This window comes from Amblyomma americanum, chromosome 5 (assembly GCF_052857255.1).
Source record: "Amblyomma americanum isolate KBUSLIRL-KWMA chromosome 5, ASM5285725v1, whole genome shotgun sequence".
NCBI classification, from domain to species: Eukaryota; Metazoa; Arthropoda; class Arachnida; order Ixodida; family Ixodidae; genus Amblyomma; species Amblyomma americanum.
Window position 1 is genome coordinate 205,489,911 of NC_135501.1, and position 13,478 is coordinate 205,503,388.

General features: G+C 50.4%; 1 protein-coding gene across 1 annotated transcript in view; it reads left to right on the plus strand.

Annotated features, from left to right (window-relative positions):
* Window positions 1–5,104: 5,104 nt before the first annotated feature.
* Window positions 5,105–13,478, plus strand: part of LOC144133519 (kelch-like protein 10) — a 33,184-nt gene continuing 24,810 nt past the window's right edge. Inside the window, exons 1-2 of the mRNA XM_077666672.1 lie at window positions 5,105–5,515; window positions 8,200–8,422. Of these exons, the coding sequence (XP_077522798.1) occupies window positions 5,262–5,515; window positions 8,200–8,422 (477 nt within the window). The 5' untranslated portion in view covers window positions 5,105–5,261. The remainder of the gene's footprint in view (window positions 5,516–8,199; window positions 8,423–13,478) is intronic.

Genomic DNA, 13,478 nt, shown 5'->3' on the forward strand with positions numbered 1-13,478 from the left:
GCGATGCGCCACATCCCTGCGATGGCAGGCACTGCCAGCGGTGCGCCTTGTGCGACCCAGGTTTGTCTTCCCGAGCGACCAATCATTAACATAACTGCCACCTGCCATGATGGACAGTTTGCTCACTATCCGGTGGCCAGGTGGTCCATCTACCTTCTAGGTTGCTCTCTGGGCACCACCTGTCAGAGCCATGCTGATGATTTTTCGCTCACAACGCCAGCGCTGGAATTTCTGGACAACGCGGTTGTGATGACGTCGCAAAGTTACGTGGTCTAGGTGGCCAATCTGCCTCCTTGGTTGCTCTCTGTGCACCACCTGCCAGAGCCATGCTCATGATTTTTCGCTCACAACGCCAACGCCGGAATTTCTGGACAACGGTTGTGATGACGCCGCAAGGTTACGCGACCTAGGTGGCCAATCTAACTTCTAGGTTGCTCTTTGGGAACCACCTGCCAGAGCCATGCTCATGATTTTTCGCTCACAGCTCTGTTTTCATTTGTTCGACCAAAGCTCGAGTATGCATGTATTTCATGGGATCCTCACACTAAGGCAAATATCAGTCACCTTGAAAGAATACAAAGAAAGGCAGTTAGGTTTATATTTAATAAATTCGCACGGCTTCATCTCCCTCTAAAATTATGGCAGACAATTGTATACCCACTCTTGAATCACGTCGAAAGCAGTTAAGACTTCAGTTCCTTTCCCTCCTTCTTAACAACAAACTTCAAATGAATAAATCACCTTATTTAACGCCTGCAATTACGCGCCTCACAAGACATCATCATCCTGACTCACTCACACCCTATTATGCTCGAACTGATACGTTTAAATTTTCCTTTTTTCCTCGGACAGTATCTGACTGGAACCATGGTTTGCTCACTGCAGTGTGACTAAAAATTGTATAAATGTGTACTTGTTCGTTCCTGTTTTGTTCATTATTATCTGTATATATACTAATGTCCCTCTGCTTGGACCAAAGGGTCTGCAGTATGTAATAAATAAATAAATAAACGCCGGAATTTCTGGACAACGGTTGCGATGACGCCGCAAGGTTACGTGACCTAGGTGGCCAATCTGCCTTCTAGGTTGTTCTCTGGGCACCACCTGCCAGAGCCATGCTCATGATTTTTCGCTCACAATGCCAACGCCGGAATTTCTGGACAACGGTTGTGATGACGCCGCAAGGTTACGTGACCTAGGTGACCAATCTGCCTTCTAGGTTGCTCTATGGGCACCACCTGCAAGAACCACGCTCATGATTTCTCGCTCACAACTCCAACGCCGGAATTTCTGGACAACGGTTGTGATGACGCCGCAAGATTACGAGACCTAGGCGGCCAATCTGCCTCCCAGGTTGCTATCTGGGCACCACCTGCCAGAGCCATGCTCATGATTTTTCGCTCACAACGCCAACGCCGGAATTTCTGGGCAACGGTTGTGATGAAGCCGCAAGGTTACGTGACCAAGGTGGCCAATCTGCCTTCTAGGTTGCTCTCTGGGCACCACCTGCCAGAGCCATGCTCATGATTTTTCGCTCACAACGCCAACGCCGGAATTTCTGGACAACGGTTGTGATGACGCCGCAAGGTTACGTGACCTAGGTGACCAATCTGCCTTCTAGGTTGCTCTTTGGGCACCACCTACCAGAGCCACGCTCATGATTTCTCGCTCACAACGCCAACGCCGGAATTTCTGGACAACGGTTGTCATGACGCCGCAAGGTTGCGAGACATAGGTAGCCATCTGCCTTCTAGGTTGCTCTCTGTGCACCACCTGCCAGAGCCATGCTCATGATTTTTCTCTCACAATGCCGCCGGAATTTCTGGACAACGGTTGTGATGACGCCGCAAGGTTACGTGACCTAGGTGGCCCATCTGCCTCCTAGGTTGCTCTCTCGGCACCACCTGCCAGAGCCATGCTCATGATTTTTCGCTCACAACGCCAACGCCGGGATTTGTGAACAACGCTTGTGATGACGCCGCAAGGTTACGAGACCTAGGTGGCCAATCTGCCTCCTAGGTTGCTCTCTGGGCACCACCTGCCAGAGCCATGCTCATAATTTTTCGCTCACAACGCCAACGCCGGAATTTCTGGACAACGGTTGTGATAACGCCGCAAGGTTACGTGACCTAGGTGACCAATCTGCCTTCTAGGTAGCTCTCTGGGCACCACCTCCAGAGCCATGCTCCTGATTTTTCGCTCACAACGCCAGCACTAGAATTTAGTGACAACGGTTGTGATGACGCCACAGGGATACGTGACCTAGGTGGCCCATCTGTCTTCTAGGTAGCTCTCTGGGCACCACCTGCCAGAGCCATGCTCCTGATTTTTCGCTCACAACGCCAGCACTAGAATTTAGTGACTACGGTTGTGATGACGCCACAATGTTACATCACCTAGGCGGCCCATCTGCCTTCAAGGTTGCTATCTGGGCACCACCTGCCAGAGCCATGCTCAAGATTTTTCGCTCGCAACGCCAACGCCGCAATTTCTGGAAAACGGCTGTGATGACGCCACAGTTACGTGACCTAGGCGGCCAATCTGCCTTCTAGGTTGCTATCTGGGCACCACCTGCCAGAGCCATGCTCATGATTTCTCGCTCACAACGCCAACGCCGGAATTTCAGGACAACGGTTGTGATGACGCCGCAAGGTTACGGGGCCTAGGTGGCCTATCTGCCTCCTAGGTTGCTCTCTGGGCACCACCTGCCAGAGCGATGCCCATGATTTTGCGCTCACAACGCCAACGCCAGAATTTCTGGACAACGGTTGTGATGACGCCACAAGGTTACATGACATAGGTGGCCAATTTGCCTTCTAGTTGCTCTGTGGGCACCACATGCCAGAGCGATGCTCATGATTTTTCGCTCACAACGCCAACGCCGGAATTTCTGGACAACGGTTGTGATGACGCCGCAAGGTTAACCTAGGTGGCCCATCTGCATCCTAGGTTGCTCTCTGGGCACCACCTGCCAGAGCCATGTTCATGATTTTTCGCTCACAACGCCAACGCCAGAATTTCTGGACAACGGTAGCGATGACGCCGCAAGGTTACGTGACCTAGGTGCCCAATCTGCCTTCTAGGTTGCTCTTTGGGCACCACCTGCCAGAGCCATGCTCATGATTTTTCGCTGACAACGCCAATGCCGGAATTTCTCGACAACGGTTGTGATGACGCCGCCAGGTTACGTGAACTAGGTGGCCCATCTGCCAGAGCTATGCTCATGATTTTTCGCTCACAACGCCAACGCCGGAATTTCTGGGCAACTGTTGTGATGACGCCGCAAGGCTACGTGACCTAGGTGGCCAATCTACCTTCTAGGTTGCTCTCAGGACTACCTGCCAGAGCCATGCTCATGATTTTTCGCTCACAACGCCAGCGCTGGAATTTCTGGACAACGCGGTTGTGATGACGCCGCAAGGTTACGTGACCTAGGTGGCCCATCTGCCTCCTAGGTTGCTCTCTGGGCACCACCTGCCCGAGCCATGCTCCTGATTTTTCGCTCACAACTCCAGCACTAGAATTTATTGACAATGGTTGTGATGACGCCACAAGGTTATGTGACCTAGCCGGCCCATCTGCCTTCTAGTTTGCTATCTGGGCATCACCTGCCAGAGCCATGCTCATGATTTTTCGCTCACAACGCCAACGCCGGAATTTCTGGACAACGGTTGTGATGACGCCGCAAGGTTACGTTGCCTATGCGGCCTATCTGCCTTTTAGTTGCTCTCTGGGCACCACCTCCCAGAGCCATGCTCGTGATTTTTCGCTCACAACGCCAACGGCGGCATTTCTGGACAACGGTTGTGATGACGCCGCAAGGTTACGTGACCCAGGCGGCCCATCTGCCTTCTATGTAGCTCTCTGGGCACCACCTGCCAGAGCCATGCTCCTAATTTTTCGCTCACAACGCCAGCACTAGAATTTATTGACAATGGTTGTGATGACGCCACAAGGTTATGTGACCTAGCCGGCCCATCTGCCTTCTAGGTTGCTATCTGGGCACCACCTGCCAGAGCCATGCTCATGATTTTTCGCTCACAACGCCAACGCCGGAATTTCTGGACAACGGCTGTGATGACGCCGCAAGGTTACGTGACCTATGCGGCCTATCTGCCTTTTAGTTGCTCTCTGGGCACCACCTGCCAGAGCCATGCTCATGATTTTTCGCTCACAACGCCAACGCCGGAATTTCTGGGCAACGGTTGTGATAACGCCGCAAGGTTACGTGACCTAAGTGGCCCATCTGCCTTCCAGGTTGCTCTCTGGGAACCACCTGCCAGAGCCATGCTGATTATTTTTCGCTCACAACGCCAACGCCAGAATTTATGGACAAACGAGGTCTTTAACGCTGTCGCGTTAAAAATCTTTACGTTTACATCTAGGAAGAGAATTGGCCAATAATTGCGTTAAGCGCTGCCTCCTGGACGTACAGCTTGTTGACAAAAATGTAGGCTCATAACCATGAATGCATTTTATCTGAATGGCACTGCATACTGAGAAAAAATACGGCAAATAGGGTGCTGCTATTGCGATTTTTATAAGAAAAATAAAAGTCGGTGACAGCTTTGAAATAATAATCTTCCTCTAGCGGTGATAAATCAGTTGTGAAAAGCCTGTTTTCTGTACCGTCCTTTGGCTCTGCAGTCGTACGCCACAATGTTGTTTCCCAGGTGCCTAGTGGCACGAATCCGCATTCGGGGACCGGCCCAAATCGGAAGGCGTCCCCGCGAGCTCAGAGGACAATATCCACTTCTTTTGTTAATGTATATCTAGTTAGGACACTCACAGTGCCAACTAGTTTAAAACGGCTAGGACACGTGATCACTTACACCATCACCCCCATCGTCATCCTCATCAGACTGATTGCATTCAAAACGTGTTTTTCCACCGATAAGACAAAATTAACCAGTGCGTTATAATTGAACAAATGCGACTACGTAACCGGGCCATTTTTTTCACGTTTTGCTCCGGGAAAATAATCCTTCGCGTTGCAATAGGGGTCGCGATGCGTTAGGGCAAACACGGCAAGTCCCAGCAACATCGAGCACAAGTGACGACAACGACGATGTCAACAACGGTCAACAGCACCAATCGCGCCACGCAGCGCGCGGTGTTTACCGTTGGCGCGCTTTCCGAGGTGTGAAGGGGGTGTGTTCAAGCCACCTTCTCAGTCGGCCCGCTGTGCCCGGTGGTCGGACGCTCTCTCTCGCTCACCCTGCCCTGCTGCCCTTAGCTGCGAGGAGGTACCGCGACCCGAGATGAGCTCCCCTGCCGTGGCTACCGTGGGCACCAATGCGGACGCCGACACGGACAACCTCATCACCATCTGGTCTGAGGCCAGGCTGCTCTTCGCCGACCTTGAAGGCCGGCAGCCAGCGTTCGCCCCCGGAGCCGCTTCGCGAGCCATGCCCGGTCTGAGCGAGCAGAGGAAGGCCCGCCAGTTCTGCGACGTCGTGTTCAAGGCTACGGACGGAGCAGAGGTGTGGGCACACCGGTTTGTCATGGCAGCCAGGTGTGCTTTCGATCTTTTCTTGCCCGGATTTCCTCTCGGACCATTTCGCCCGCAGTACTGCACTGTTGAATGCGTCACACATACTATAACTGACACAGGATTTGACCGTTACTGTTGCTTCGAGGGTCCGTTATTCAAAAGTTTAATGTCCGTTGCGTACTCACTAAAGGTGGCGTTATTCATTATTAATTCAAAGTCCAAACGGGATTCGGTGTCTGTTACACATTCAGTAATAGACAACCGCCGCGTTGGCTCAGTGGTTAGGGCCCTCGGGATACTGCGCCGGAGTACCCGGGCTCGAACCCGACCGCGGCGGCCGCATTTCTATGGAGGCGAAACGCAAAGACGCCCGTGTGCTGTGCGATGTCAGTGCACGTTAAAGATCCCCAGGTGGTCGAAATTATTCCGGAGCCCTCCACTACGGCACCTCTTTATTCCTTTCTTCTTTCACTCCGTCCTTCATCCCTTCCTTTACGGCGTGGTTCGGGTTTCCGCCGAGATGTGAGACAGATACTGCGCCATTTCCTTTCCACAACAACCAATTTACATTTTGAGCCCATCTGTATAGCACACTCGGTATGCCTTATACGCATCCAAAAACGGAAACATTTAGAGTCCATTAGTCATAAACTCTGAGGCTGTTAAGCTGACACGATGCCTGATAACGGACATATTTTGTTCCCTTTAATGGAAAATACAGCTTCCTTCCGCCATTATGTAACGGAAAGTGTTTTTTGCATAGTGTCTGTTACGCAGTAAATAACGGACATATCATGTCATTGTTAATCACTGATTCTGGGTCCGTTAAGCATTCAAAAACGAACAATTTAGCGCCCTCCACTGCCCCATACACTTCCCGTCGTGCATTAAATAACTAAAACATTTTGTGCAAGTTATAGTTCGACACGCAGTCAATAGTTGTCGCATACCTGTTAGTGTCTGTTATTGACACAATGTGCTTTACTGGCACATCATGTGCATTTTTCAAAATTCATTAATGGGCACATTCTGTACCTCTTTTCGGCAAATTCATTGTGCTTTATTCACAAGTCGTTCATTATAAGTTACTACACGTTCAGTAATAGAGAAATTAGGTGCAAGTTATTGGCAGTGTCATTTAGTGTCCTTTTTTTAAAGTAAGGTTCAACAGTTTCGGAAGACAACCGCAGTTTACGAATGTCAACGAAGCGCTGTTATGGTAAAGGAGTAAGTCTCCTTAGGGCACGTAGTGACCGCAGATACCGACCACGAGAGAAAAATAACCAGAAAAATCAGAACGCGATGGAGCGCATTTGGCATGTTCTCACAGTTTATGAATGGCAGTTAATCAATAGTCCTAAAGAGAAAAGTTTTTAACAGCTGTATCTTTTCGCTGTACAAGTAACACCAACTCGCGGGGTGCAGAGATGTGTTTGGAAGCTTCCACCGACTGTTTCCCTAGTGTACGGTGTATTCAAGCTCTATGTCGGGTCACTCAACTAAATGTTGTATGCGGCTTCCAAACTCTGTACATCGCCTAATGGCTGTCTTCCCACCTTCTTCGCGCCTGTCTCCTCCACAGTAGTCTGCTTTTCCTTCACCTCTGCTACTCGTTCCCTCCCCATTCATTATTTGGTTCTTTATTAACTCGCTGTCTCAAACGCATTTTTGAAATTCTTTCGAGCAGAGGGGTACGTGCCTAATTACGAATAGAACCTTGATTTAAAAATCTTCAGATGACACGGTTCCCTTTTGAGCCATAATGTTGAGCCGTTACGCCTTCCCTAAAGACCAAATTGCATTAAAATGTGAGGACGATGGTTTTCCTGTGACTACAGAGATTTACAAATGTCTCATGTCCCCATTACACACCTGAAATGGAAAACCGACCGTGTGCCCTGAATACCCTGGACCATGACTGTACAGGGTCGCTCAGTATGAAATGGAACACGGGAGCGCGTGGCCTCCTCGCTTCCCGATGCGCTGCCGCCGAGAGCAGCCGGCCGTGCTTACGGCGCATGCGCCGTTGCCGCTCTCGGTTGCAGCGTTTCGCGATGCGCGTAGGGCACGTGCTCTCCTATTCCCTTTTATACTGAGCGGCCATGTACATCAGTTATAACGCATTTGATTTTATTCTGGCACTAGATCCGCGTTTATACATATATTTAAAAAATAATAAATAAGATAAATGCGATATGAGAACAGTGAATGGCTTTGCGAAGTTCAATTCGCGGTGTTCAGATTAGTGTGCGCAGTACGTCTATAGCTGTAAATTCTTTTCCAGAGACGAGCGTAATATCTACCTTTTTTTCTTCTCTTACTGGCTGCACTTCCAGCGTCAGCTACCGAAACCGTCATTCGCGCCATTTTAACCTGATTAGCGGATTGACTGAGGGACGTGGAGTCATAGAGGAAGAATGGAAACTACGATTAAGACAGCCCGTCGTTAGGCTACATCGGTCAGGCGAAACGTTTAGTTGTTGAATCCAGCAGTTTATAAGCACGTGATAGCGTTTAGTGCGCAGGCTTCTGTAGCGCAGCCACGAAAATTCATGAGGCTCGACGTGTCCGCGCGCTATTTGTCGATTCTGTTTCTTTGTAGCGTGTGCTGTGGCACCCAAGCAGAGCTACTTTGCTTCCTGTTAATTCACACGACGAGGGGCTTTGGCTTTTCCACGTGTCTCTCGCCGCCTGTCACACTGCAGGTTCTCCGGCTGCGCCAACCTCTTCAACGTGACCAAAAAGGCGATGACGAAGGACCAGGACCAGGAGCAGCAGGAGTGGATGCCACCCATCCGCGTGGTCGTGAGTGACATGAGCAGCGACATGCTCGAGCTGCTCGTCGACTTCGCCTACCACGTGCCCCTCCACGGACGCATCGGGCTACACAACGTCGGGCAAGTGCTCGAGATGGCCGAGAAGTACAACGTGAGTTGGGGACAGTCAACAAGGCCAAGTCCAGCTGTGCGCTGACAGTGCGCTGATGGCGACACGGGATTAACTGCTTGACAGAAGGGTATTGAGATACCTGCTTTAACCTGTAGCATGGTGCAGCAGGACGACAGGTACAACGGTATAGATGAATGCACTCGACAGGAAGGAACTAGCCCGGTCAGTTTCTATTCACAACTGCTGTTTATGACAAAGATAGCAAGAACTACACGATACTATTACGACAGTGAAGCTAACACCGCTCCCATGCTGCGACTAAACGTGTTTAAAGATGGCATGTATGGAATAACGGCCTATACTCAAGTATAACTCAAGGATAAAGCGCAAATCGACCCATACAGGAAGTCGTACAACTAATGGCATAGGTTTTTGGTTTATGGGGGTTTTAACGTCCCAAAGCGAGTCAAGCTATGAGGGACGCCGTAGTGAAGGGCTCCGGAAATTTCGACCCCCTGGGGTTCTCTAACGTGCACTGACATCGCACAGCACACGGGCCTCTGGAATTTCACCTCCATCGAAATTCCACCGCCGCGGAAGGAATCGAACCCACGTCTTTCGGGTCAGCAGCCAAGCGCCATAACCAACACTGAGCCACCGCGGCGGTGGTATTGGTCTATCGTATATATGTCGTTAAGGTTTAGGTTGGTTTAGATGGGTTTGACGTCCCCAAGCGACTCAGGCTATGAGAGACGCTGTAGTGAAGGGCTCCGGAAATTTCGACCACCTGGGGCTCTTTAACGTGCACTGACATCGCACAGTACACGGGCCTTTAGAATTTCGCCTCCAACGAAATTCCACCGACGCGGCCGGGATCGAACCCGCATCTTTCGGGCCAGCAGCCGAGCGCCATAACCACTCAGCCACCGCGGCGGCTATATATGTCGTTAAGGTGAACCACGTTTGACTTGCCACGGCCGCTAACAAATGCACGCTAATAGATGCAAGGTGGTTGAGCGGGACGTCATGAGAATAGGTCAAACCGTTGGTTGAGTGGCCGCTTTTGAGTGTAATCTCTGGCTTCGTTCTTGAGTTCTACCCGACCAGTGCGGTCTCTGCGAAGTGTGGCTTCAAGTTCTGGACGGAATAAAAGGCAGCGGGAGAATTCCTACAGACACTGGATCGAGAAGACTAGCACTGTCGTCATTTTAACCTAGCGCAGCTGAAGAGGCAGTGTGTACGGGCCAAGGCCAGAACCGCAAGGATAGCGACAGAACCGGCATTATCCTATTGGTTAAACTTAGGGTCGCTAAAAATGGGACGAAGAACAAAAGAGAAAGATGACAGAATAGTGAGAGGAAGACTAAAATGTTCCGTCGTTCTAATAATGAGCAGGTAATTAAGATATAGAGCACCGCACAGTGCAAGATGACGACAGTAGAAGAAAGCAGTCGTGACTGGCGGCGAGGATCCCAAATTATGGGGGCTACATGCTTCGATTAACAGAAAGAAGCAAGATACTGTAATCAAGCAGTTAGGACGCTTTTGGACTGGGGCTGCAATCATAATCGGCTTATTTGTTCGCCAAGCTTTCCAGTTCGCTTTAGTTCTTTACGCCTATACTCTCGTGCCCGCTTGAATGCAGAAGACCGATAGACCGAAGTGCTGTAATTCTGCACAGCTGTAAGAAAAATTTTGCATGCATGCATCGTCTTGAGTGTCATGCACCGATTTATGCACGACAGTGGATATGAAAATCAATAAGTGTACAAAACGGGCCGTACAACATGTCGAGGCCGGAGGGAAGCCATCACCAGGGACACGAAGTCGGGCCTCTTGTCGTGGTGCCGTTGTGTGGCAGTTGACGTGTGTGCGGCGTTGTCACTTGCAGCATCACTGCGGTGGCTTGGCTGTCATAGACTGGTTATATGCGGCTCCCGAAGGCCCGATGCTGGTTCCGCGAAGTTCTTGGTCCAGATTCACCGCGCAGGGAAGATGTGTGCAGGCGGGCAAGTTCAAACGGGTGACTTTCGAATGTCTTGAATACCTCAAGTCACCCCTTCAGGGCAGCTGCGGTTGCGACGTCGCGAGAAAGGGCGGAATAGGTGTTGCGCCCCTGTTTATCGTCCGTTCTCGAAGGAGTGCGAAGTATGAGGCCCTACATGGGGGTAGGACGGCACAAGTAGACTCCGAGGCTCAATAGGCTGATTGAGCCATGTGGTGACGGTTGAAGAAACTGGCGGAAAGATCAGAAGCGCTGCAGTCTTCTAAACGGAGGATGAAAGCCGTGGGTTCCGATGCACGGTGCTAGCAAGCAGACGTGGTTGTGTGACCAGTTTCGACTTGTGCTCAGAAATCAGGACACGGAAGGGAGCTTGCCCGGTGCCGAGCCAACCAGCCGTCGCGCAGGACAGAATAGAGGCACCCTGCCGTTGGCAGTGGGCATGCGCCGTGCGGACTGTGACACATTCCGTCAAGCTAACTGATGACCCTTAATCTTCACAGAATGCTGGGAACAGGTAGCAAGATGCTATCGAAGCAGTAAGAATCTTTTAAGAAAGGTGACAGAACATGTGGTATGCGTTTTCTTTCCTCAAGGACTTAATCAGCGTCACACTTTTGAAAATCAGACACGCCAAGGCTGGTGGCTGGAGCGGGCGGCCAGACCCACAGGCTTTAGGTCTTCTTGGGGCAAGGCTTGCTATCTCTGGATGGTCTGTTTACCCACGGAACCGGAGAAGCCTGAAGACGGGATTGAGGCGTGTCCATCTTCTGTCACCAGCCTCTGCACAGAATGCATTTCTTCCCGGTGAGCGTAGTGGCCCTTTTAGTCTCGCTTAACCACGAACACCTTGTGGGATGCGACAAACTGGCGGTTTGTTGAGGGCTCCAGGTACAAAGGTCTGCGCACATAATTCGAGTAGTGCAAATAATCCAGTCGGCTAGATGCTTCGTTCACGAAGGTGCTTCTGAGGACGGTGCGTTTGGCAGCTAGGTCCGAACGGAGAATTGGTGCCAACGTTTGAGCCATAACCCAGAGAGACAGATCAATCGGGCACGACACACAGGGGTCAACTGCGACGGGAGTGTCCTTTTTATACGTGCGCTAGATGACGTAGTGCCTGATGGGGTCACGATGGCGATCACATGGAGGTGGCTCGGTTCGCCGACATGAAACAAATCCAGAGATCAGGAGTGCGGAGTCGCATAATCGGTGAAGAAACGGTCGCAAGGAGCGGCGGCTGCCGGACACTGCCCGTCGGAGGCTGTAGCGGTGTCACTTTAGTAGTCCCCATGGAGTGGCCCATCGTGGATGCCGATGAGCCAACGTGCAGACAGACGTTCAGTGCGCTGGCGGTCAGGAGTGACGTCAGTCAGAGGAGGTCGGCAGACGTGGGTCTCGATGCATGGTGCTACCAAGCAGACGTGGCAGGTTTGGCCTGGACTCGGAAATGAGGCCACACAGAGAGCGTAGCTATGGCTTCCCGGTGCCAAGCCGATCAACCAGCGCGATGAACAGAGCTGAGATGCCCAGTTGGCGGCTGCGAGCGCGCGTCACGCGGTCTGCGCCCGCTTCTGCCGCTCCGCTTCGTTGTCGTTGATCTGGCGGCAGTAACAAGTTAAAAAAAAAGAAAATTAAGCGATAGCCTTTCCTGTGCATTCAAGTGACAATGTTTATCGTGACAGAGATTGTTACTGAGAGATATAAGCATAATATTTGACGCCATTTATGATTACTCATCTGTTTATCTATTTGATAGGACTAATGGAATCGATAAATGACATACTATTTATCGATTTTCCCAATGTCTAACTGTGAGCACCCAGGGGAGGGCGTACCTCTCTGATGAACGTACTCTGCTGCTGCGACGTGCTCGTTCGCAACATGAACGGATGCAAAAGGATGTCGTCTAAGAAGCGAGCGGACATCAGCGCATCCGGTATTGCAGTGTTATGGAAGGACGGTCGCGACAGCATACACCTGGCTAGATCGCTGTCCTGTAGGACTTTTCTCAACGGCGGTGATAGAACCAAAGAGAACTGGTTACCGTGCAGCTGCAAGTTCGGTGACGTTATGATCAGTATGGATGGATGGATGGATACGGCTGAGCCCTTAAATCGGGCGGTGGCTCAAGCCACCTAGCCATGACTTATGAAATTTTACTCCTGTCTTGCTTTTAGCCACCAATCAGATAACCTTCGCTTGGTTACTTCTACCCGCTTAAAATCTAATTTCCCTTCACTGTCCTTAAACCCCAATGCCTTGGGCAAATCAGCCCCGCTGCTTTCCACTGTAGGGTGAAGCCCTTTACAGAAAAGTATCAAGTGTTCATCCGTTTCCCCCTCCTCTCCGCACGCAACGCACAACGTGTCTATCTCGTGGTACCTGACTCTATATGTCTTAGTCCGCAAAACTCCCGTTCTGGCCTCAAACAACAAAGATCTTCCCTAGAATTGTCATAGATATTTTCTTTGGCAATTTCCTGCTTAAAGATCAGTGCTATGGGCGCCCCCTTGCCACTAGCAGCCATGTACCTGACACCGAACAATGCAGTCACGGTGTCCAGGCTCCCTCTCCTGCCCTCCTTTCCCAATTTATTAACGTTAACGACGGATATTAGGATCCATTAACTCCGCTGCGAAATTTATTAATTACGCTGATGACACAAGCATAGTTTTTACTGAAAATGATCTTAATCTCCTTGTTCAGGAATGCAATGAAATCATGATTGAATGACAAAAATGGTCTGAATCCAAATGTGTACGTATAAATATTAGGAAAACACATGCTGTTATTTTTCGTCCTAAAAATAAAGTGCTTCTTTCCTCCATCAGGATTAAACTAAGCACGCGGTGTATAGATTTGGTTGAACAATTTAAATGTCTAGGAGTAGTTTTTTCTTCTAACATGACTTGGGATCACCATGCGGACCATACAGCAACGAAGCTGGCCCAACTAACCGGGGTCATAAGTCGGCTGAGATATGTTATTCCAAGAAAAATAAAGCTACTCCTCTATAATTCCCTTTTCTACTCCTATTTAAACTACTGCCACTTAGTGTGGGGTGCAGCCACGGATAGCTGTCTTCAACGT